Source organism: Gavia stellata, chromosome 1, assembly GCF_030936135.1.
Source record: "Gavia stellata isolate bGavSte3 chromosome 1, bGavSte3.hap2, whole genome shotgun sequence".
Lineage (NCBI taxonomy): Eukaryota > Metazoa > Chordata > Aves > Gaviiformes > Gaviidae > Gavia > Gavia stellata.
Genome location: NC_082594.1, coordinates 130,458,092 through 130,482,566, shown reverse-complemented (window position 1 = coordinate 130,482,566; position 24,475 = coordinate 130,458,092). Strand labels below are relative to the sequence as shown.

Below are 24,475 nucleotides of genomic sequence, written 5' to 3'. Positions count from 1 at the left end.
TGGTGAAATGTTAGAGTGCTACAACAACGACTGGAAGAGGGATTTTAGTGATCAGCTACACATCTCGCTATATTTTAACACCGTTCTTTTCTTCTGATTAGATAAGATTATTTTTTAAGTGTATACAAGGAGCAATGCAGCTCTTCAAACCTTGGTAAAAACAAAAAAGACGTACAAAGAGTAATATAATAATGGGAAGTATGACTGCAACATTTTTGCTGAGAAGCTGATAAGAATCAGGCAGATAAAGACCACCCAAATCTATGAGAAAATCCTATGCATGTATTTAAAAATTAATTTCTTACATTTTTTATGGTATAAGATCAGCAACACAAAACATTTCTAAAGAAAGGTTATGTGCTATTTAAGAAAGGGTTCCTTACCACATTGTCTGAAAAAAAAAAAAAGTGTGCAAGAAAAGTGGTAAGAAAAAAAAACAATACTAGTTTCCTACAGTGTACTTTCTAAGGGAGACTGTGAGAATGCTCATGCTATCACCCTTTGCCAAAATGACTGCAATGATTTACTAGCCCTCTGAGACCCGAGTCACCTGATTCTCCTGTGCTGCGAGAGATGTCTTCCGATCACCCCAAAGAAGAGATAGAGGCGGCTTGTAAAAACCTGGCTTTTTTCCAGCTTTGTTCGATTTGTAAAGAAGAACATTTTACCTTCTTTCCTTGCTGGCTTACTGCTTTTGTCATGTGGTCACTGGGGCTTTTCTCGTATCAGAAATATTAGTTGATACTGAGCACCAGTTGATATTGGAAACATTAACATTGGTACTCAGGAAGCAGCACGTGGATTGCTCTGTGCCGTTGATGCAATAGTGCGACAGCTCCTAACTCTCTCTTCTTCTGGAGAAGGCAGAGAACAGTTGCTTGGGGAGAAAGCACTGCACAAAAAGCCCCCTTCTCTTTTCTACCTTCTTCCACCACTGCATTTGCCATCGCCTCCTATCCCTTCCCAGGAGTGCTGCTGCCCATGAGGTCAAGGGAATTTGCATTATGCTCTCTAGTGGTCCTAGATTCCAGCAGCAAGTACCGAAGTTACTAAGGCAGCAGAAAAGGCAGCAGCCTTTTCTCCTGTTTGTGGATAGTGAACTAAATAGGCTCAGTTTGCAGCTATTCTGTTCATTAATTTAAAAATGTAAGGCTCATGCAAGCCATTGGAAGTAATCATAGCGGATTACCCCGCGCTACAATACATTAGTCCATTTTACACTGATTTAACTCCACTGATTTAATAAAGCAGATAGTAATAAATTGTACCTAAGATGTATTAAAAGATATTAAAGAGAAGTTAAGGACATAAAATCCCCTAATGTTCTCCACGTGCTGCTCCTACAGTGCCGGTCCTGGTTGTTTGCTTTTGTCTAGGTTCATGGTGTTACCCACACGAATTAAAAATGCTTTAGCTATCCCCGTTACCAAACGGTAGCACCATTCAGTGCAGCGTGCACCCCAAAATCTGCTTAAAAAAAGAAACAGAACTGTGCTAGATGGAAGGCCAGTGTGTCACAAAACATACCAGTGAGACGATGAGATTAAGAAGAACTGAAGAAGTAACATTAATTACTGTGAACTTGATGAAACTACTGAGAGATGCAATGTGCAACATGACAGCAGTAAGCCTGCTGGAGAGCCTCAAATTTAATCTAATTTTTTCGAGGAGTATTACACAGAGAGGAAGCATATTATAGATACACATGCTGATTTTAGTTTGCACACAGTAACATGTGTATGTTACACAACCTGCCTCGTCATACGGCTGTTTTAAACTACTTGATGACCTCTGCAAAAAGCAAAAGCAACCAACGATTTACCAGTGAGAAGCTGAACCCTTGCTAAACCAAATGTATTAAAAACCTCAGTAAGAAAAGAGAAACATGCATTTGCAGTTGCTGCATAAAGTTGTGTTACACTAGACGTAAAAAAAAAAAAAGTAAGACCAACCATATTTTTCAGTTCTAACAGAGATAAATTCACACAGAAAAACGAGCTGAAGACCAGTTCTTACTAATGATCTGAGAGAGGTTGAGAACAAAGGAATTTAAATATGACTAATTAGAAGCATTATAATATCACCCTAAGTTGTAAGGAAGTAATCAATAAAAGAGCAGGCAAGAGGACCAGAGAGAGATGCTTTAATATGGAGCAGAAAGAGCCTGAAAAATGAGTCCCAGAGAATCTGCTCAACAAATGTTGAGGAATACAATCTCTGCTGTATTATCTCTGTGTATTATCAATAAATTAGATTTGGGGTAATAATTATGGGTGTGACTAACCTTTTTTCTTTACACAGTGAAGAGATACACATTTAAATCAAGAAAAAAGAGATCTCGTAACTGTACAAATGGCCTGAAGAACAGTCTCAGGTTTGCATGCAAGATAACCAAAATGTGTGTAAAAGTAGTGTGATCATTCATCAGTGAGAATATAGGCTGACAACTTAAACTTTTAACAATTTATTCTTAAAAGAAAATCCCTTACAAAGTCCAGATTGCAATTTTGTCTTGGTGCAGTTCTGTCAACCAGGCAGGAGAGGAGGTGTGAGCCCTAGCAGAAGAGGTTAGTACAGAGGTACTGCCAGCAAAATTGTACCTTTACCATCATGTCTTCATCAGTTGGAAGAGGAAGGATGAATTGCCCTATACACATATGTTAGTACATTTAGGTCCATACTAAGAGTATAACGTGCTGTCATTGTACTATACTGCCTGTGTAATATAATGGTATCCTTATTATGGTAATAAACTCCTATCATGCGCTTGATCCTAGATATCATCTTTTTTTGAAAGCAGGGTGAACAAATTTATTTTTCAGAGAAATTGGTTGAAAATGTTAAGTGTGTTGTCACCGACAGAGCCCCTTTTAAAACTATTTTTGCCTGCAATTATGAACAATGAAACCAAAATACAAAATAAACGCCAACCAAATGAAGAACACTAAGAATATATTGCCGTATGTCATCTACATTATCATACCTGAAAAACCAAACCTGGCAGTGCAAATCTGAAAGTAAATCTAGCTTTGTTCCCTGAGAACAGTGGGAAAGTTTTGGACTATATGAATCTAATTCTGCTCCTCAGATTCCTCTGCTGAATTCCTAGTGATCACAACACCACACCACTGGACTGACTCTCTCAAAAAGTACACAACACTCAGTTTGCCTCAACAGAATAATGTAACATAAATTGTTGCTATGCTTTGTGCAATAAACAGGAAAACACAGGCAGAAAACTTGATTTAATTCTGAAACAGAAGCATGAAACTTGATTACATCCTGAGCTGCACAGAGGACAACAGTGAAACATGCAACTAGAGTGGATGACCCACAAGACCACCCAGGATATCAACAACTAGTCCAGAGCACCCCTTATTAGTAGCACTGCACCTGCATTTTCAAGATGGAAAAACCTGGGTTTAATTCTGTTTTTGACAACGAAAAATTCTTCAAAAAGGTTGGACTGCAAACATATTTTTCAACTTGAACTTGACAAAAATGAAGCATGACACACATGAGCTGGAGAATTTCTAAACAAAACTCCACCTTTCCATCTGAAAGGAATGGACAAAATGTAAGACAATTACAACAAAAGTGGTTTTAGTCTATTTTAACCAGATTCTTCCAGAGATTTTTTTCCCCTGATTTTTCCAGAAATCGTTGTTTTTAACTAGAGGTAAGAATGTCTGAAATTATTGAGCTACCACCACTCCATAGATGCTAACATATAAATAATTTGCTTGCAAACACTCAACAGAAAATGGCAAAGACATGGTCAATAAGGCATTCCAAATATAATTAAGTTTACCCATAATTTTTGTGCAGCAATCAAAGAATTCTAAAAAAATTCAAGTTTTTCCAAACTTGTTAACATTATGCATCATAGATTTTTGACAGATTTCATACCAAGTTATTGTAATAAATAAACTAGTAACAATTGTTCATTCTTATTTTAATGCGGCAAAACCAGATTTTATAGTTGATAACTTCTGATTTAGAGTGCTTATTTATCATTCTTTTGTTATCACTTTGTTGTCAGAATAATTATACATGGAAAATTATTGCTTTCTAAATATTCTCCTGCTTGTACACACAGGTCAGTTACTAAGACTTTGGATGTTGCTTCGAGTCCAAACAAGGTGACAGGACCATCTGTCTCATGCCCGAGCCTCCGCCTACAGATGACAGTCTGTGTGAGAGCTCCATCCCAATCCAAGGTACTTCCTATAGAGGACCTCGGGGTAAATCTATGTTTAGCCCCAGATTTTGACTGTTGGAGAGTATTACAGCCTGAGAAGTGTACGGGGACCACGGAATGGAAGAAGACTATGTATGTGCTTGCATTGCTTGAAAGAAGTGGGAAATGCCTTACCTTTTGAGAGTCCTCAGTAAGGAACTCTTCTTTAAGTAAAAATAGAGAACTTAGGAACATTGAACATCTATGACATCGTGAGCCTAACAGTTGCATATCATTTTTTTATTAACAACTCTTAAATGTATGATGATCTTTACTGCTTGTTTTGTTGTTTCAGATAACAAATTTTACTGCCTTTCCTTTGTGACTACATTTAACTGTATCAGTTATAAACATTGTAGTTATGGTATCATTTTGATAGTTTTAAGAACTTACCTTTCCTTTAAACGACTTGCTTGTTAAATCTCCCATATAGATCAGGGTTTTTTTTAGAAGTCGGAACACAGCCCCTTTCTGCATTTGAAATATAACCACCCAGCACATGCCTGTTACGCTGTAATAATTGACAGAGTTAACCTGTTGATCAGCTCTTGTTGCCTTTTTTTTTTATTTGGGTTATTTGGACTGGCAGAGTGCTAATATATCCATTAACATAGCTTCTCTTTTAAAAATGTTTGACCATAAACCTTCTCTTATTTAATTAAGGAAGAAACTGGTGTTCTCATACACCTGACCTTCAGCAGATGAAAGAGACTTTTGTCTAGTAGGGTCCTAGCTACAGAATATCAAAATCCAAACCTGAAAATGTGAAACTGCAGAGACGTCAGACGTTTAAAACCATTTCTGTAAAAGTGAAAGCCTTTAGTCCAACCCACAGTGTTTTTCATCTGAATAGTGATCAAACCTGCAGCAAAAAAGGCAAACTGCATCCTCCACTGAATCGGCGAAAGCATAGCCAGCCTGCACCCTCTGTTTGGTGCTTGTCAGACTGCATCTCAAGTCCTGTGCTCAGTTTTGGGCTCCCCATTACAAGTAAGATATTGACATACAGGCCTGAGTTCAGCGGGGGTCCACCAAGCTGGTAAGGGAGTTGACACACATGACGTAAGAGGAGAGGCTGAGAACTGGAGGTTTTTTCCAGCCTTAGGAAGAGAAGACTCAGAGGAGACCTTATTGCTGTCTGCAACTACCTGATCTGAGTATACAGAGAAGGTAGAGCCAGACACTTCTTAGAGGTGCACAGTGATCGGCTGAGAGGCAAAGCACACAACTTGGAACTTGGGAAATTCTGCTTAGTTATTAGGAAAAACTTCTTTTCTGTGTGGATGATCAAATAGTGGAAGAGGTCGTGGACCATCTGTCCTTGGAGGCATTAGAGACTCAACTGGACACTGCCCTGACCTACCTGGTCTAACTAGACCTGCTTTGAGCAGGGCGATGGTCTAGACAACCTCTAGAGGACCCTTCCAACCTTAATTATGCTATGACTCTAACTACAAGCAGAGTTCAGATGATTCCTCAATTCAGCTGGTAATTTCAGATTGAAAAGTGAACAGAAATTACTCTACCCTTCTGGAAAGAGACACACACTGGACAGTCCATAAAATCCTTTGTGTGTAAAAATACATATAATTTTCAATGTGTATTGCCAAGTAATTCAAGGAAAGCATTGTTAAAGTTGGATGCCTGAATTGCCTTTTCTAAAAATGTCAGACCGAGGAGGAAAGCAACTCTCATAATTTCAAATTTTCTGAAATGTTCTTTGGCATTGTTTTCATATCTTAATTCTATTATGATATGCATAAATCATTAAGGAAAGAAAAATCAAACTGATTCCACAAATCTCATACAAAATGGACAAAACGGACTACGGAGTTATAACCAAAGCTTCTTTGTCTGACTCCTACCATTGTGTTTTATGAAGCCAACTTTCAGAATTGAAGTTTTTGGGCCTCTGCATCAGAATACATTTCTCAAATCCTTGAAAAAACTGAGCTTAGGTACTTTGTCTAGTTTTTCACTGCATAAAATGGGAGACATTAACTCTGACCTGGTAAAGAATTAATTCGCTGCTTATAAATATCTGCAGAAAGCATAGGAAATTATATTAATCTTTTGAAGATCACAGCTTAGCAAGAGGAAACAAAAGACGTCTGTCTCTAGTTGCATTTTCTTTTGTTCTTTGGCTAATAAAGTCTAGGTGATAGCATAAATTCATACAGTGAAATCATCTGTTCATAGGAATTAAATAAAAATTAGCAGTTATGGAGTAGCTCCATCTTTAGTTAGGATTTCCATCTAGCTCCCTGTGATCACCTGGAAACTGTGAAAGCTTTTAATGAAATGAGCAGAAATACTTCCTAAAAGAAAAATACAAGCTGATGCTTAAAGTGGTTGGTGAAGCAAAGTTAGAAAACTCTCATATAAAAGCAGCTGTATATGTCTGGATATATCCCAGATTCTCCACTTGATTAAATGAGATTAGGATTATCCTCATAATTCATTTCACCGCAACAGTGCATGGAAATGTAGATGATCTTTTCAGAAAACTTTGGGAAACAGTATTACGTTCAAAAATAAAGATACCATCATTCAGAGCTTTCTCTGAAGGATAATAGGGAAACTGTACGTATATCCAATGTTACATCTTCCTTCTGACCAACTCAAATAAACATCAGGTTACTATGATCTGCAGTAGCTAAAACTATAAAAAAATGTATCCCCACATATGGAATGTTCTCTCATTTCTGTGGAAATATGGCATCCACAGGTGACAAGTTCTTCAGCAAGGGTAGGTAATAATCACTACATCCAAATAAAAAGATGCTGAGGTCAACTAAATTATCAGTCCTACAAGGGTCCCAAAGTACCTTTAAGTCATGAAAATCCTGACAAGGTTTAACTACAACACCCTCAGTCATCAGCTCACACATTATTCCCTTAAATGCTAGCAGACTGCTCCCCAAGCAATTCTCAGTACTGGCAGCACCTCCACCTGAGATAGATTTAACTTCTACTTAACCTCCACTATTACAATTCAAAGCAAAGTGAAAGCAAGGACATCGCATGAGCCAGATCCTAAGAAGGGAGCTGCCAAATGCTAACGTATTCCCCAATTAGCTGCAGTCGGTGCTGAGGGTAGGCAATGTATCAGCGCTCTATGAAAAGCTATGAGCCAGAGCCAATAGGATGGATGTACAAGATCTTATCATTTGAAAGTGGTGACCTGAATATCTTTAAAAGAAGTGTGGGCCAGAGAGTATTGTCATGCCCTGAATATTCAGACTATGGGTACAATCTCAGGGGACAGTCAAACAGTGGATAAATAATCTCTACGAGCTCTGCCAGTGTATCCAGGACATTTTGGAGCAGAAGTAAATGAAATTCAGACACTATTCTTCACCTTTTCCAGGAACTCTCATTTAAATTTAGCTCCTTACATTGAGAAAGACAGGCTTTTCCCAGCCTTTTCTAAACTAAGCAATCTATAATTCAGCATAGTTTTAATGGCTAGTAACAGGAATCGTCTGCCCTTCTAAGACAGTCATGAAGGAGAACTGAAACAAGTTTTTTTGTTTTGTTTCAGGTTTCTGTTTTTTTTTTTTTTTTTTTTTTTTTAAACCTTCCTCTGCAGTTGATTAGCCACGAGTATCTGCCAGCTCATACATTGAGTGCTGCTTCTACGTGCTTTATCCTTAGCAATCCACCAGGCTTCTTGGTAGTAAGAGTACAGAGAACCCACTAGCTGTGGCAGTGACAACAAACAGAATGCTTACGTGACAACTTGATAATACCTTTTGGTGTGTCTGAAGCTTTCGAAATTAATCAAGTTCCGCTACTTTCTGCAAGACGTTGAAATAGAGCTTCTTAGGCTTATTTTTAGTTTATACTTAACTTGTTCTACATTATTAAAACATAATGAGTACAGGTAAATAGAGGAATGGTAGAAACATGACTGTTCTGAAGTCAAAATCACAGACAGCATTATGCATTCCATTAATCTTCAAACTTCCCTACGTATGTCATATTTAAGATGGATCATCATGCTTCCTATGCTCTTAGGTTGAATTTATTTAACTTTTACAGCTTTCCTATTGTACATAGTTGTCTTGCTCCCCAGTCTGTGGGGTTTTGTGGGTTTTTTGTTGGGTTTTTTTGGTTGTTGGGTTGTTTGTTTGGTTGGATTTTTTCTACACGTAAATCTGCATTCAATTTGTAAATATATTCTAGGCAATGCTTACAATATTGTCCAGCTCCCAGCATGATTACAGGAAAGCTGATGGTCAGGCAGGTTTTTTTTCTCTGCTATGCAACTTTTTTATATTATACAGTAAAGCCCTCACCACTTCTAGTTACACTGATTTGTTTCTTGCTTTTCTGAAAACCTATAAATCCAGTCTTTTGCACATCAAATTTACCTTTTTCTTGTTTTATGACTCAGGATCTAAATCTAGTTCATGCTATGTGTCCTTCAAGATTATATATTTTTAATAATACTAACAAAAAGAAGTCTGATCCGTAGAATATGGTTTAGCCTTAGGTCCTAGGCTACAGCTATTTTGATACTCCAAGTATTCACCTTCCCTCTTAATAGTTGCCCATTTGTTTAGTGATAAATATTAATTTTACAGGTCTAGAGCTGCCTACATCACTCCTTTTACCTTTTTGGAGTATTATAAGTATTACAGTTTTCCACTCCAAATTGTTTTTTTGGTGTATTCCTACATTCCTAGTTTCTCAAATATCTTCAACTAAATCACTCTGTACACTGAAGTCTTGATGGTTGGACTTGATGATCTTACAGGTCTTTTCCAACCTTAATGATTCTGTGATTTATATATTCCCCTGACTTTTGCCTTGGGGAACAGTGCTACATTGGTTAATACATGCACATGATTCCTAGCGACAGAAATTAAGTTCAGCTGCATTATGCAAGGATGCGATCCAACTTTAATTTCTATCTCTAAAAAGGCACTCCAAGTAATGAGGCATGGCTACACGGCTTTTTCAGTCATCTTACACTAGAAACTTCCCATGAGAGCAAAACTAGAAAGGAGTCCTTGAGACTGAGAGTATTTAAGACAATTATAAAAATCTTCGTGTGAACCACACATTCCAACTCAAATGCCAGGACCAATCCCCTTTATGTGGGTATTTAAGAGGGCATGATCTGCCCCAAACATTTTTAGGTTACGCAAGAAGTTGAATTTTCATTTTAGTTTTTTTGAGGTGAAATTTCTGCTTTCACTATGCATTTCCACTGAAATATTAAAGAAGAATTGAGAAAAAGGTTACAGCAAACTGTGTACTTAACAGTTGGCTGAGGTAAGTCTCAAGGAGAGGACTGAGACACAAATGACTGCTTTCTGATCTGACTTCTCAGAAGACATCATAAAATATAGATGTTCAACTGTCTTATCACTGTTGTGGCACAGAATTTGTACATCAAATAAAGAAAATAGACTAGCACATGCATTGGGTGTTATAGGCAGAGATAAACATCACTGACAACCAGTTATAATGGCTCAAGTGTGTAAAAAGGTCTGGAGCCTTTTAGTAATAAAATATTACACACACAGTGTGTAATGACTGGCAAAATATGTCTACATGAAATAAATGAATATTAAACAAGCAAAATGCTGAGAGCTGCCAACAGAACTGTATGGGTTAATAGGTGGTTTTTAGAAAGCCTTTTCAGACAAAGCCTCCGTGGTTATTGTGTTATCTCATGAATCAGTTGGTAAAATGTTTTGCCAATGAATGTAAGGAAGTTTAAAGCTGTTGGCTTTCGCCTACCGTACCAAGATCAGTCTTAAGATCTGTTGGCAGACTTAACTTTCTTGATCCTTTAACTGAAACAACAGAAAAAGGAGAAAGGCAGTTGTTAATAAGTAAGAAAGAAAAAGGAGTGAGGGAAAACAACATGCCATCTTCTGGTTAATACCATGTTGCAGATTTGTAGCCTGTTTTTTTAATCAGCATATAAAGGCAGAATTACGGTTTAAATATTGTCATGTACACCATTCAGCAAAATAAATGTAACTGAACAAAGCAGCACTGGAAAAAACATTACTCAGCTCTCATGAAGTGAATGGTGCATTACACAGCTTTGGCTGTATGCTGCAGTATCTTACCTTGTGATGACAGGAATGATAAAACCCCCACATGAGATTAAGGCAAATACTGCAAATGCTGGTTATGCAGCATATCACAAATATTTAAACACCTAGAAACCAATTTAATAAGAGGGTGCAATGAAATTATGAGTTCCGATGACATCATACCTCAAGATACCATTTGAAAAAGAGAGGGCATATTGTACAGGTAATGGAGACAGAAAACACTATTGTAATATTACGGAAAAGAAGACAGATTGCACAGAAACGAAATACAGCAGCTTCAGGATATAACGCGGTGTTATCTAGACATCAAAATATTGCACTCAATTTGCTGAAGATTTAATTATCTGTTGTGTTCCAATTATGCAACAAAACTATGATTTTGCTTCTGTTCAAAAATGTTTTCATTTCCTTACACATGAGCACATTTTTAAACAATAAACACCAGAGAACTGAAATGAAGCATGTCTTGTAGCAGTCAAAACAGCATTAAATTTAGTAAAAGAATGCCTTAAGAAATCTTCTATTAATTATTCAGAAGACTTAATTTCCAATATGGTTCTTTCATTTTGCATTCATTCAGTATTTTTTCATATCGTTTTCTGGCTTTTACCCCTTTCCCATACTGCCTGTTACTAGAAATGAACAAAGAAGTATTTGTCAGCTAACTATTATACTTCTAAAGAAAGTCCCACATAGTAAGTTATCACAGTGACAGGAACACTGGGACATATGAACATAAGGAACAAGTCCTTTGTAATTCCTATTTAATAAGTTTTTAGGTCAGAAGGATGCCCCAAACAGCAACCTACCATTTCAAGTCACAGAGCCCCTAAAAAGAAATTCTGTTGCATTCTTTTGCAAAGTGGCATAAACTACAAAGCCTGCAATGCAGCAGAAGAAAATATCAGCTGGCACCTATGCTAGGTGTTTTTCTTTCTTTCTTCAGGGTAGAGTAGGGAAGCCCTTCAGGCTCTTGAGCAACATTTTGGTATCAGTAGAACCAGCATAGCCCTCCCAGTAACCCATTTCTAGATGTCACTTTAACTGGATGCTTTGGGACAAGGTGAAGAGATCTCTTCAGATCAACCCAACATCAAAACATACATCACTAACACCACTACATGAAAATTCTCTACTTTGGATACCAAGTGTTAGGCTCCTACATCCATTTTAGGCACTCAAACGAAGGGGCAGCTTGATTTTCAGAACAGCCTTTTAAAAACATTCCATTTATCTGAGCAGCTGTCAGACACTTTCAGACTGTGAATGGGGGATACTGCTCCAATCACTGCTTTGCTATAGAGAAAGAAGCATCACTTGTGATATAATCTCCTTTAAAGGAAAGGACAATATCTGGCCCCACCAGCCCTCTGAAAAAAGATTACCAACTCCTAAGGAAGTCTGTGGGACACTTCACTAACAGCCTAGGATCTAGATTAGGATATTTCAGAGCTATAAAACCTAGCTGCATTTAACACTAAGGAGCTTCATTAGTGCTGTCATCATGGAGGCTTTGAGCTTTGCAAAATGGTGGTTTAACCTCTTCTATGTTACAGGTGTTTCTGAATAACAGGAATTACATGTCTTGTGTGATACGCCACAGCTGTTCCCAAATTGTGGTATATATGTCTGAACTGCAAGACTGCAGAAATAGCTCCCAACTATTTGTGTGCAGGCTCACAGGGGACACGCACAGTATGCACTTTCTGGTTCCTCTGAAGGACTCTAGACAGGCTTGATTTGGGAGCTGCCACAGCTGCTCACAGACAAAATAGGCATACCATACTGAAGGCTGCAATCCAGCTAACACAGTCACAGGGTGCTGAAGAGACTGAGGATCAGAAAGAAGAGTATACAGTTGATGAGTTAGTTCATGGGTACAGGGATAGAGTAGGGGGCTAAAAGATGGAAGAGGCACACAGCATGAGGAAACGAGGGAAGTGCAGTTGAGGAAGCCAGGAGTTACTACTACCACCATCTCCACCACTAAATTTGGTTATTTTTGGCATAGGACATGATTGTGCTAGGACACAGCATGGACCACTGTCAATAGACCACATCTTTGAGGCTAAAAACAAAAGAAGGAGCTGGTTGCTTTCATGCTTCACTGTGATTAAAGCTGTGCATATTACTTTCTTTTGGGTAAAACTAAGATTTTAATATTAAACTGATCAGAATGTGGATGTTACTATGTAAACTATTTTTAGTACCTAAATCATGTATATTTTACTATCTCTACATTTATTACAAAGGAGGATCATGCATGTAAACCTATCTTGCTGAGAAAGAGCTTTTGAAAACCAGTTTAATTTGAGAATGGAGTATGAAGGTTCAAGACACTAGCAGAGCTGTTTGCTACCATTATTTGTTTGCATTCATGCTGGAGGCAGAAATTGTGATGCCACAGTGCAAGCCCCTGCCCAAAAGGGCTTAATGTGTAAACAGTCAAGTTATCCATCTGTGGGATGAGAAAGAGGCACAGAGTTAATCGGGATGGTCTGGCAGCTAGCTAAGCTGAGCACCCAGGTCTCCTGACCAGACAATATCCTATCTTGTGGCCATATGGTTCCTTGGTGAAAGCACCAAGGCACAACCAACAAACAAATGTGTCAGCGCAGCTATGACATTCAGTGGTAGGTTTCCTTCAGCTGTTACAGCAGGACTGTAGTCAGAGAATTTAATATTATTCAAAATAAAGGTGACTTCATACAGCTTTGTTTCCTGTTAGGCAGCTTCTGCCTGCGTAACACTTTGGAATATCAGTCCCAGTCTCCTTCTGCTAAAACAGAATTATAGAATCATTCAGCATGGAATTAAGAGCCTAATATTTAGATACCCACTTGGACAAGGTACACAGTAAGGTCCTGGAGGTTTGGCTGATGGGGCTCAGAGCCAACATAGGGACAGCCCTCTTCCTTTGGTGGCCTCAGGCAGAACACTGCAGGCAGCACTTTGTAGGAGCTGCTTTCAAGCTGAACCTAACTCTTGCCCCTGCCCTGAACTACAGCTCCTGCGGCATTGCTGCCATCATCCCTGCGCCTGGCCAGGGCCCTGCTGATCTGGACCTGGACACACGGACCGACATCCTCCCCTATCCCTGGACCTGCCTGGCGATCACCAGGCTGTGTTTGGCCCCAGTCACCCTCCCCAGAGCTGCCCTGCTCCCTTGCTTAGCTCCTGTCTTCATGGTCCATGGGAGCTGCTGGCCCCCTTGAACCCTGAGCCACGCACCAAGGGCTGCACAGGGGCTACCCCCACTGCTCCCCCTGAGCCAAACACCATGGCCCAAACCCAGGTCCCCATTCCCTCCCCTCTGCCAGCTCATACTGCTCCCTGTTCCTTCCTAATCCCTACATGCACGTCCCTTCAAGATCTTAAGCAAGCATGAAATCACCTGATCAGAAACCTGCTCACATATTGGAAAAAGTGATAAAATGCACCTTGTAGTCACAGTGCAGGAGCTAACCTCTCTTTAATGATTAATTTGCCTTCTGACTAGCAAACATTCTTTTTATTTTAATATAAGTAGAAATGGTTATGCTGGCAGCGTTATCAATAATCAAGTTTCAAAATAAATCACATTCCATGTTTTCCACGCACACACAAAATGTTTTGAAACATTTCCTTTCTTGCTTGTTTTCCATAAGAATATAATTTTCAAACTGAGTCAAATCTCTTCAGCTACTCCGCAGTTACCCACAAGTTAAAAAAGAGCAACTGTTAGAAACTTAGTAATACTCTTCCTGAAACAAAGCTATTTAAAACCATTTCATGTAGGGAAGTGGGAGTTTGGCACGGCATGGGCCTAATCCTAGTGGATTTAACCAGTGGAATGAATCGGGATAGCAGCACTCGGAAATCACAGTACTGATAAAAACTCGTCATCTTGCCATTAGGGACCTGTTCCAAAGCCCGTGGGAATCAATTGTGGAAATCTTTACATAGCCTTCTCTAAGCTCTATAATCTTAAAAGCATTTTGGATGTGAGCCCCCAACATGAAGGTGATTTCTTAAGAAAAAACACAAACGCACTTTCATTTCAGAACACACATTTGAGAAGTTGCTCTCCTATATACGGACTGATGAAATTCTTTCCTTCTGGTCTTCGAAAGAAGACTAAACTGTCCATTGCATCTTGCACAAAGTTAAATGACCTCTCAAAGATGCATTTTCTTGTGCTCACAGTGTATTTTCAACTACATGCTTCTATACGAAGCTGCATATAAATGGCTAAAGCAGCAAGGGACATATATATTATACTGCTATATATATTTTATATGTTATATTCCTAAAAGCCCCTGAACAAATTCTCCTAATGAGATGATAAAAATAAAGGTAAACTTTACTGGAATGGGTACTGTTCTGTAATACATTGTATAGTAATTAGCTCCAGCATTGGATGTAGCACTATTTACATTATAAGTGATTACAAGACCTCAGAGTTTTTTATTCTGGTTTAGAGCTACTGAGCTCTCACATGCCATTGTAGAGTGAATGTAGAACGAAGTCCTAACTTTTGTCCTCCAAATCACAAACAACAATCAAAATGCAGTTTGACTTTCTCTGCTGAAGGAACGTGGCATGCACGAGTAACAATAAGATGTTCTGATGGTATTGAAAAATCCTGATCTCCACTGTTCTTTATCTGATCTGAGGGGTTTTTTTTTAAGCCAATCAAATACCATTATATGGCATGCCATGCTGCATCACTCTTCTCATGAAACATGCTTTATATAGATAGGTGGTTTGGTTTTTTAAGTCTTTTGTTCCACAATTTTTTACAAATGTGTTATTTAATTTATATTGCTGTATCTGGAATACATTTTATTTATAGTGGAAACCGCCACCACTCATATTTACAAATAAGCAGGATCTTTCAAATGGCTTTATTAACTTTTTGTCTTCCTGTACAGCATTGGAAATGCATCACTATAGTATTTAAATACTAATTTAATTAAAATAAGATACCAGTGGTTAAGGAAGATTATTGCCTACCATTCTTAAAATGCAAGGTTGGCATTTCTTCACTTGCTGGTACCACCTCTGTGGCACTGTGAATTTCACAGACATTTTCATCAAATGATTTAATTTCATGTTCTAGTCTGAGAGGTGTTCAGAACGGGAATCTGATTTTTCAATTACATTGTCTGCAAAGCCATGCTTTAGTAAATAGTACAGGAGGAGCACCTGAGAAGACAGTCTTGTGAAACAAGTTCAAAATATTGCTTAATGGAAGAAGTTGGATTAGTACTGAATTAGAAACCAGCCCTGCATGTAAAATAAGGAGTATTCTTCAGCACCGAGTCTCTTGCTCAGTGCTCCAACACTCATATCAGTGACAGAACACAAATGCCTAATTTTGATTTGAGGCAGGGGAGAAGAGAAACAAAGCTCAATTACTGAGTTGACCTACGCTGGCTCCACAGAACCTCAGTCAGAGGTTAAAACATTGCCAAGCAGTAGGATGTTACAGACAAAATACATTTTTCATGTAAACTGAGATGGTTCAGGCAGGCTGAGCAATGTTCAGGATCAGATCTGTTCAGGATCAGACCAAGACATGAGGAGGCAGGAGATGTTTCAAGTTCTCCAAGAAGCCTTTATCAATGCTGTTCCTATGGGCCTGGTTGGAACTGAAATCTAAGTTACTATGGCTCTCTCAGATGTAAAACTCTTTGCGTCTACATTAGCAATTAGCATGCTGGAGGGATTCTTCCTAGGCATTGTCTTGGAGTATCAAAGTACGCACATGAGCACATCAATGTTGCTCCTCAAATCATTCCCCTTTCTGATGGAACGGAGGATGAAGTTGCTCACCAATGTGCCATCATGCGTTTGCCACGTAGAATCACAGAATCACTAAGGTTGGAAAAGACCTGTAAGATTATCAAGTAGACTAGTGTCCTCCAGTAGTTTGCACTTTGTGTATGCATTGCGCATACTCAGGGCCAGTAACTGGCATGAACTTCACTGCCAGGTGAAGAACTGATGTTGATCTGGTCTGGCAACCAGAATGAATTGCAACAAATCAAACTTTGTTCCTTCTGTCTTTGCAACCTCAACAGTTGGTGATGCAGTCATAGCCAGCAGGACCTTCGTTGGGCAGCAGCTTGGATCACCTGACTCAGTGGCCAAGTGTTCTTTCCGTTTCTGCTAAATTTCTGAAGGTTAAAGTCTTGGCCTATCTTCAGCAGAGGTACGTGTTCACTGGGTTTACAAACACAGATATCATCGGACTCTACAGAGTACAGCACACTTCCATTACAGAGCTTGTGTGCCATGAACTTTAAATAGATCAAAGGCAAGACTGGAAGTAGAAGGATCCTGCCTGATGAATCCATAACTATGCAGATCAATCAGTTTGTTTTATGAGAAAGAGAAGTTAGCCAGTGCAAAGGCCGATGTAGCTGTGAGGCCATGCTGATAAGCACAAGGTAATTCCACTCCCAAGTTCTTGGAGGTCACAATTTTGAGGTCAGTTACTCCAGAGGATTAGACTGGATTTTGCCCAGTTCTAGAGCAGGTATGACAAAGCAAAATTATTTTAAATTTAAAAAAATAATTATTATCAGTCTCAGTAAATTTAACTTCTATTTTAAACAGCAGTTAATTCTAATAATAGTTACTGCCTACAAAATTGCACGTGATTTCACATTTTAAAGGTTCAAACATAGCTTGGAAAACAACACTGAAGGACTAAAATAGGGAAGATTAATAAATATGCCCTGTTTTCCCTGCTGAATTATCTCCAAGACAGAAAAGCAGAATAAATTTTGGAGTAAGTGATCTTAAATTTATCTAAACCAGATATTTTTGATCAATAGCAGAATGAAAAATTGAAATTAACTGCAGAAAAAAGTAAGGTGCTCTAGGAGTCACTCATCATTATAAAACTAAGCATATGCACATATGTTTATCAAGTCAGTGATCGCTTAGTTGTTGGTAAGAAGAAAAAGAGAGTTTGTAGCTCATTTCTGGAAAGAAGATTGAAAAGATGAATCCCAGTGAGCCACACAATAAAGAAATTATACTGAGTTATCAAATGTTTTATTTTAAAGCCCGTATCATGCGTTTCTGAGGCCCAGCTCAAGAGTTTGAGCTCCTAGTGTTATACCAATATTATTATAGCCTATTTCACTTTGATATTCCCACGTCTATAGAATGTGGGTTGCAAATAGTATGAGGAAATAGATATTTCAAAGCAGCTATTTTGGTTTAGTTCGTGATGTGTCAGGGAAATGCTTCTATTATTTTCAGCTTTTTGTAAATGACTAATTAGTGGCCTCCATTCAAGATTAACGTGTCCTGTTATAATCAAGTAAAATATGTGAAATAAGAACAGAGGATTTGAATAGCGTATTTGTGGGAATTTGTTACCATAACTAAGAAAAAAAAAGTATCTATCAATACTTACCAAACTACAAGGAAAAGAAGTGTGATATGCATACCACAAGAAAAATGAACATATCACAGCTATACCTGCTTATTTTCCATCATATTTAAAAGTCAGCTACTAGAAAACAGCTCTAAGCAGCAATCTTTAAGACAGTGAACTCACATTAAAGAGATCAGTGCAGACTAGGTACTTGCAGAAAAAGTCTCTAGGAATGAGATGAACTCCACCTTCTGAAGGACTATGGGTGAAATGGGAAACATTTAAAAATTTATTAAATGGCCAAGATTTCACTGCTGGGTCAAAGTGGTTGATAAGTGAATATTTTTATTTGAGGTTATGCTTCCATTGTAAGTTATGTAACTTAGACACTGGTGGGTTCTAATGGTTAAAATGTACCATGTCCATATGGCTGTTTTTCAAATAGTTTCTCTATATGCACATATGCATAATATATATACACACAATTATAAGGACTCCCTATTGAAAAAAAAGTAATCAGAAAGTCTTTTAAGAAAACAGAGAAACAAGCCTCTAAGAGGAGGATATAGGAATATACCTGCACGATGTTGTTAATTCAAACGTTTTCATACTCTTCACTTCAAGATGCACCACATACACTTAATTTTTCCTTAAGTAAACAGACTTTGGATTTTATTGTGCTATGTAATAAGCACTTCTCCAGTAATTTCTTCTCGTTGGAACTGTAACTATGCACTTAACTTCTTAGGGATTAATGAAACACAGTGATGCACGACATGAATGGCTTATACAGACTGCAGGAAGAGAAGCCAATCACCTTTACCTGAAGTGGGAGACTTGCAACGCTCTAGCTCCAGGGAAACTGGACTGTCACTGAGTTCAGTCAGGCCTGAAAAAATGGAGTTAAAAAGTTAAGTTACAATCTAACAGGGCATGCTTCAACTTTCTTGGTTGATGATATTCTGCACTTTAAAGTCAATTGGGAGAAAGGAATGGTGTGAAATGCGAGGGAAATATCTATTTCGGGTAACTGCAGTTATGAGGCTGTCACTGCAGAAATTTAGGTCTGGTTTAAAAACTACACCTCTTGTTAACTCAAGATTTGGTTTTGGAGTGCCTCAGGGTAGACAAAGAGTGACTGTACCTAATGAGAGAAAACAAGTAAATATAGTTTGAAATTTAAATGTCTGTGGTATGAGTCCAACTCATTCATCCCTGTCAAACTGATGTGGAAATAACTCTATGCTTTCAAGCGCTGCAGAATGCAGGGAGGAAACCTTAAAACAGGGGGAGAAGAGGAAAAAAAAAAAGAAAAAAGAGGCAGTACCAGTGAAAGAAGAAAGTGAGTACAAAAATATCACCACTACTATTAGGAACTTTCATATGAATTCACACAAGATAGCTCATTTTAAAGGACACAGGGACAATGATAACGCTGTCTGAATATAACACTGAATGTTTGGCCAGGATACTTTATATAGTGTTTATAAATATTTGTGAGGAACTAATTTGTAGCAGTCTACCATGGAAGACAGCAACGAGTAAAGTAATCCTAGTTTATACTGCTTAAGCTTGGGCTTCTTTCTGTGATCAAACTAAGATCCATCTTTGGCACAGGTTGCATGTACAAGTTTAAATGTGCTTTTTGGCATGCTAGGGAGAGAAACTGAGCTCCTGCTATCCTTTACCATTGGCTAGCTGTTGAGTGGGTGAACTGTGCATGGCCATACCTGTTCAAATGCACCCTTGGTACGTATCCCAAGATGCCCTGTATCAAGTGGTTCACACTTGTTATAAGGAGCTCTGACACTTCATGCCATAGGCTACTTGGGACTGGCAGACAGCCCAACACCAGACATCCATCTGCTAGCAATGTGGACTCACAGCACTTGGGTCATAGAGCCCAGGGGACATGAGCCCACATTCAGATGTGCATTACTGTCATACCGATACTGTGTTTACACGCACTCTGCATATGTTGTAACCTGGAAGGCACACATCCTATCACGACCCTTCAATATGCTTTAATCTGGCACCACATCTCCTGCAACGTGACATGTTTTAATTTTTATGGCTTCTGGACCCTCAGGCTCAGAGACCCTCATCTCTAAAATTCAAATATACTCTTGTTTTAAAAAATTCTGCTACCACTTGGTCACCAGTGCTGTTATCTTTATATTTAAAACAGTGGATCTTAAAGTAGGTAGTGATATTTTTATTACAATGTAATTTCAAACTGCTCTGAGAAATGGGGAGAATCCAGAGCCCCAGCAAGCAGAATACAAAGCTCCTACCACTAATGAAGCTGCATGAGTGCTAGAACAACTTTGAGAGTTGATTTGGCCTGTTAAGTCAGTAGTAATGACATATTTGCTCCTGACTTTTAAACACCAAAAGATCACAATCCAGGTACTAATGTTGAAAAGCGAAGGTTTTTTTTTATTTTGAGAAACATACTTGAATCTTTCTTTGATTCAGCTTAGAATCTGTGAGAGAATTTTATATTCCAATCAATTGTGAGTCCAGTCACTTTTGAAGTTACGATAGAATTTGGGAACTGCAACCATTTAGGGAGCCTCTCTACGTATAACTTTCTTACAGCAAATCTTACTTCTACCCAACTCTGGGGTTTCAGTATGCACCTACAGGTTTGGGACATAAATGATTTCTGCTGCAGAACTGTCTGCAAGGTACAGTGGGAGCGAGCTTGGCACATCCACATAGCATCACAGGCCTTGGATAAATAAAATGAAATATTTCTTTTGTAAATGCAGTATTGGAGTTATTAAAGTTTTAACACTATGGTTATGATGTTGTGATTAATGAAATTCTTCTAAACCTTGTATGGTTACTATCGGTGATAGTTACAATGTCAAATGCCAGGTCAGATTTTGCTTCTAGAGTTTCTTTTTTTTTTTTTCTTTTTGTGAGTTCACAGAAACAATATTACAGCTCAATATAAATTATGGTGCCACTGTCTTAAGTGGGAAATGCACCAAATTGCACCACTGTGCTGAAAACCCAAGAGCAACCACCGTGACAATACCACAAGCTCTTTATGTTTGGCAACAGTTTTACAACAGCAGAGATACATTTCATGTTATGGTATTTAAAAAATGGTGAACGTGTGAAATTCTCTGAAAATCTAGACTTGTTATCAAGCTGCTATCACCTCTAACAATGATCACCAACAGCTGCTTTTATGAAAGGTGCAGTAAGTCCCCATGTTAAGCATAAATGTTACTACGTGCCCTGCACAAGGGCATTGTCTTAATCTCAGACAGTCTAGATTGGCTTAAGCACTGCCACTTGCAGAATTTCTCCTGCCATAAATCTTTCTTGCTTAGAAAGATTATAATGAGTTCTTCTCATTATCTGTCCATGCATCCAAAGTCTCTTTTAATCTCTCACTACATTCTAAATCCCAAAGATGTTATATGGCGATGAATTGTACAATCATCGTTCACTGAAAGAAATGAACATACAATTTTAATGTGTTACCTTCGATTCCATTGAATGTTGTATTTTGTTTCCCTTTGAGATAAGAAAGGGAGCTCTCAAGCTTTTCTTTGTACTACTGCTTAGTTTCTACCATAATTTCCTTTTTAATGAAACCAAGCTAAGTCTTTTCAATAATTTATCATGTTTAAGTATTTCCATGTAACTCAGCTTCCCTTCAATATTTGAGACTACAACAGCTACTGAAGTTAGATTACAAAAATATTTTCACTTTTCATTTTGAAGTTCTGTAGGCCTAATCTGTGTCCCGAGGTATTTTAGCCATTTTTAGCCAAAAAAAATCCCACGCCAGTAAATTTTGAGTCCAGGTAGAGCAAGAAGAACATGGCAGCAAGACTAAAGGCAAATAACTGAGATTGGCCATGTAAACAACCACCTGTGAGAAGATGCACCCATTGACATTATAAAGAAATTGGCTTTGATTTGAACAAATTCTAAATGTGTGAAAATAGCGCAGGATTAAATGATTCAGACTGATCATTTACTTAAAAGCACCTAAAGCCATCACATCTTTTCTGATAAATAAATGAATTATAAATAAATTATCAGAAATGTTCACAAGCCAATAAGTAAGCCCAGTGTTATCTTAATCCATCATCTTCACACTGGATTACCGTACTATGTTTTCTTTATGTTTAAATATGATGCATTCTTCGGAAGTGACAGTTCAGAATACAGCTGTTGACTAAAAACTCAACCTATATTAGCTTCTACTGTGTTGTCAGGTGTGATTTAAAGTGTCAATTACTGATATGTAATGACTCATAACACACAGGTTTCTGTGTCCTCCTGTCAGACCAAGGTGACTTTTGCTCACATCCTCTCAAGGGACTGGCCTAAAGGAGGAACAAGGAGTTCTCACTGAAAAGTCTTCACTTTGAAAATTATTTTCTAATGGATCAGCATCCTTTGAACTGGACGACTTTTTGGATGCTTCAAAAAGACTATTTATTTTCTTGTTTTACCAAGAGATGATATGAATTTCTAGTAGGAGATGCAAATTGCTTTTGCAAGTTGGTATTTTTATATTGGGCTGCAAACACTATCTCTCTAGAAGCAGTAAATGTACTTGTTTTAATATTTGAATATATGTTATCTATCACTAGGTAATAACATATACAACTTGATTTCAATTGAAGGAAAAAAAAAAAACAAAACAAAAAACAACCTAACAACACCACAGTTCTGCATGACTGCAGAGAGAGTTTATTTTATTTGGCTCGGCACATATTCTTGCTACAAAGGAAGGTGATGCCAGCAGATGTTACAGCAAATGGAACAGGTCATCAACACCAGAAAGTTACCTCCAGCTCCACACTTACCCTCATCTTAGCCTCTTATTTTCCTCAAATGGACAATTAGTTTCAGTCTCTCCCATTATGTACGCCTAGAACCGATTACATTTCTCCTCTAATTTCTTCCCTTCTTGCTTCTCTCTTCCCACTTTCACCTCCCAAACCAGAAAACATGCTGTCTTAATGCTCTAAGTCCACCCTAGATGCCTTTGAGTCTAGCTTACACATGTATACATTGCTGTTATCAAGCTCTCTATAGATTTATTGGCCAAAATTCAAAACAATTATTCCACCACTGTGCTTTGCATATTGGATGCCCTTGAAATTGTTGATTGTGTCTTTCCTTTGGAAAACCTCTCTTCTCCAACATATTGCTTCTTTTCCCTGTTTGATGGCTTTTTTTTCCCTCCTCCTTTCCCTCTTCAGTTGCAAGGCACCCCAGACTGAAACATCAACACTTCCTTTATCTCTCTGCCCCAGTATTTGAGGAGATACTCTCCTATAAACAAACAGGCAATAAATATCTTTTTTTTATTCTAATGATTCATAAATACACATCTCTAACTTGGACTCCTTCCATCCAAGTTAAAGCAGCAATCCTGCCTTTCCAAAATTTACTCACAAGTGTCCAGACATGAACTTAACATTGCCAAGATAAACTCTATTTTTTTTGTGCTTCTCTACTTCAACACACCTAACAGCACCACTGTCTTCCCTGATATTCTAATCCATAATATTGGTTTCAACCTTGGAACATCACACTTTAACTCTCAGATTCAGGCTGGATACTAAACTAAACTGTTTCTTCCTGCAAATCACCTCCGAAATGACCGACAAAAGTTTAAGTATCTTGCTCATTGATAATCTCTTCTTTGGCTTCTATGCCTGCAAGTCTTATTGTCTCAAACTGATCCTCAGGAAATTATCTTCCTGGTTCATTACTTAATTGAATCAACTCCTGATACGTCTTCCCATTAACTTCCATTTTCATTTATATAACGCTCAAAGTTTTAGGCCTAATGCTTATGTTATCACACGACTGCTCCTGCTTTTGCCTTAATAATATCAGCTTCAACTGCACAATTTCCAAAAATAATTTATTTTTCTTTTCCCATCATCATCCCTTACGAGAAGAGATAAACTTGTAAGCAAAACCCTAAATCCATTCTCAATACCCCTCTTAAAACTCATATCTCAGATAAGACATATAACAAAACATAACTTGAGAATGACTTAGCAAGATATTTCACAGTCTGTGACACATTCTTGCCCTGTTCCTTATTTTATTGCCTGGTGCATCTTTCAGATCATACAGTATATACTCCTGTGTAAGAATCAAATGGCAAAAGCAACAACCAAATAATTTTTGAGGAAAGAAATGAAGCTGTTAATCTTTCACAAGAGTCAGACTCATACTCTTCAGTAATGATGTATACAGAAAGACACTGTGGGCTCTTCCGATTTTGGGGGTTGAAGATGGATACAAGATAATACATTTTCAGCTACGATAAACTCTATGGTCTGTGTTTGTCATTTTGAATGGAAGTGTTTGGTCTTAGAATTTATTAATTTTTTAGTGGGAGAAAAGCCCCACATCTTTGACTGCAGTCTGTCCCTCAGGTTCTCTGTTACAGACTTGAAATTAGCAGGACCAGCCTAAGAAACTTTAAGACATTATACACCAAACCTTTTTATGGACTGCTGGATTTGTAACTGGACTAGTCTTTTAACTAAACAGGCCACTTTTATGAAGTATTAGGAAATACAATCAGAGAAATCAGCTGTTGAGAAATCAGTCTGGAGAGACAGAATAGAATTTCTTGTGCGAGTGTACAAATGTATTTCAATAGCTACACAAGTCTGTATTTATGTGAGATGATAAAACAACTGCCACCCCTTTATCTTGCCTACACAGAGTATTTAACGTGAAATTGCCTATCCAGTTTTTCTGTGAAAACTACTTTAA

The 24,475-nt window shown here is 38.0% G+C and overlaps 1 protein-coding gene across 2 annotated transcripts in view; it reads right to left on the bottom strand.

The window, feature by feature from the left end:
* Positions 1-24,475, bottom strand: part of STXBP5L (syntaxin binding protein 5L) — a 208,653-nt gene that overhangs the window by 24,592 nt on the left and 159,586 nt on the right. For both annotated transcript variants that reach the window (XM_059819981.1, XM_059819988.1), the window contains one exon: positions 18,519-18,584. In XM_059819981.1, the coding sequence (XP_059675964.1) occupies positions 18,519-18,584 (66 nt within the window). The remainder of the gene's footprint in view (positions 1-18,518; positions 18,585-24,475) is intronic.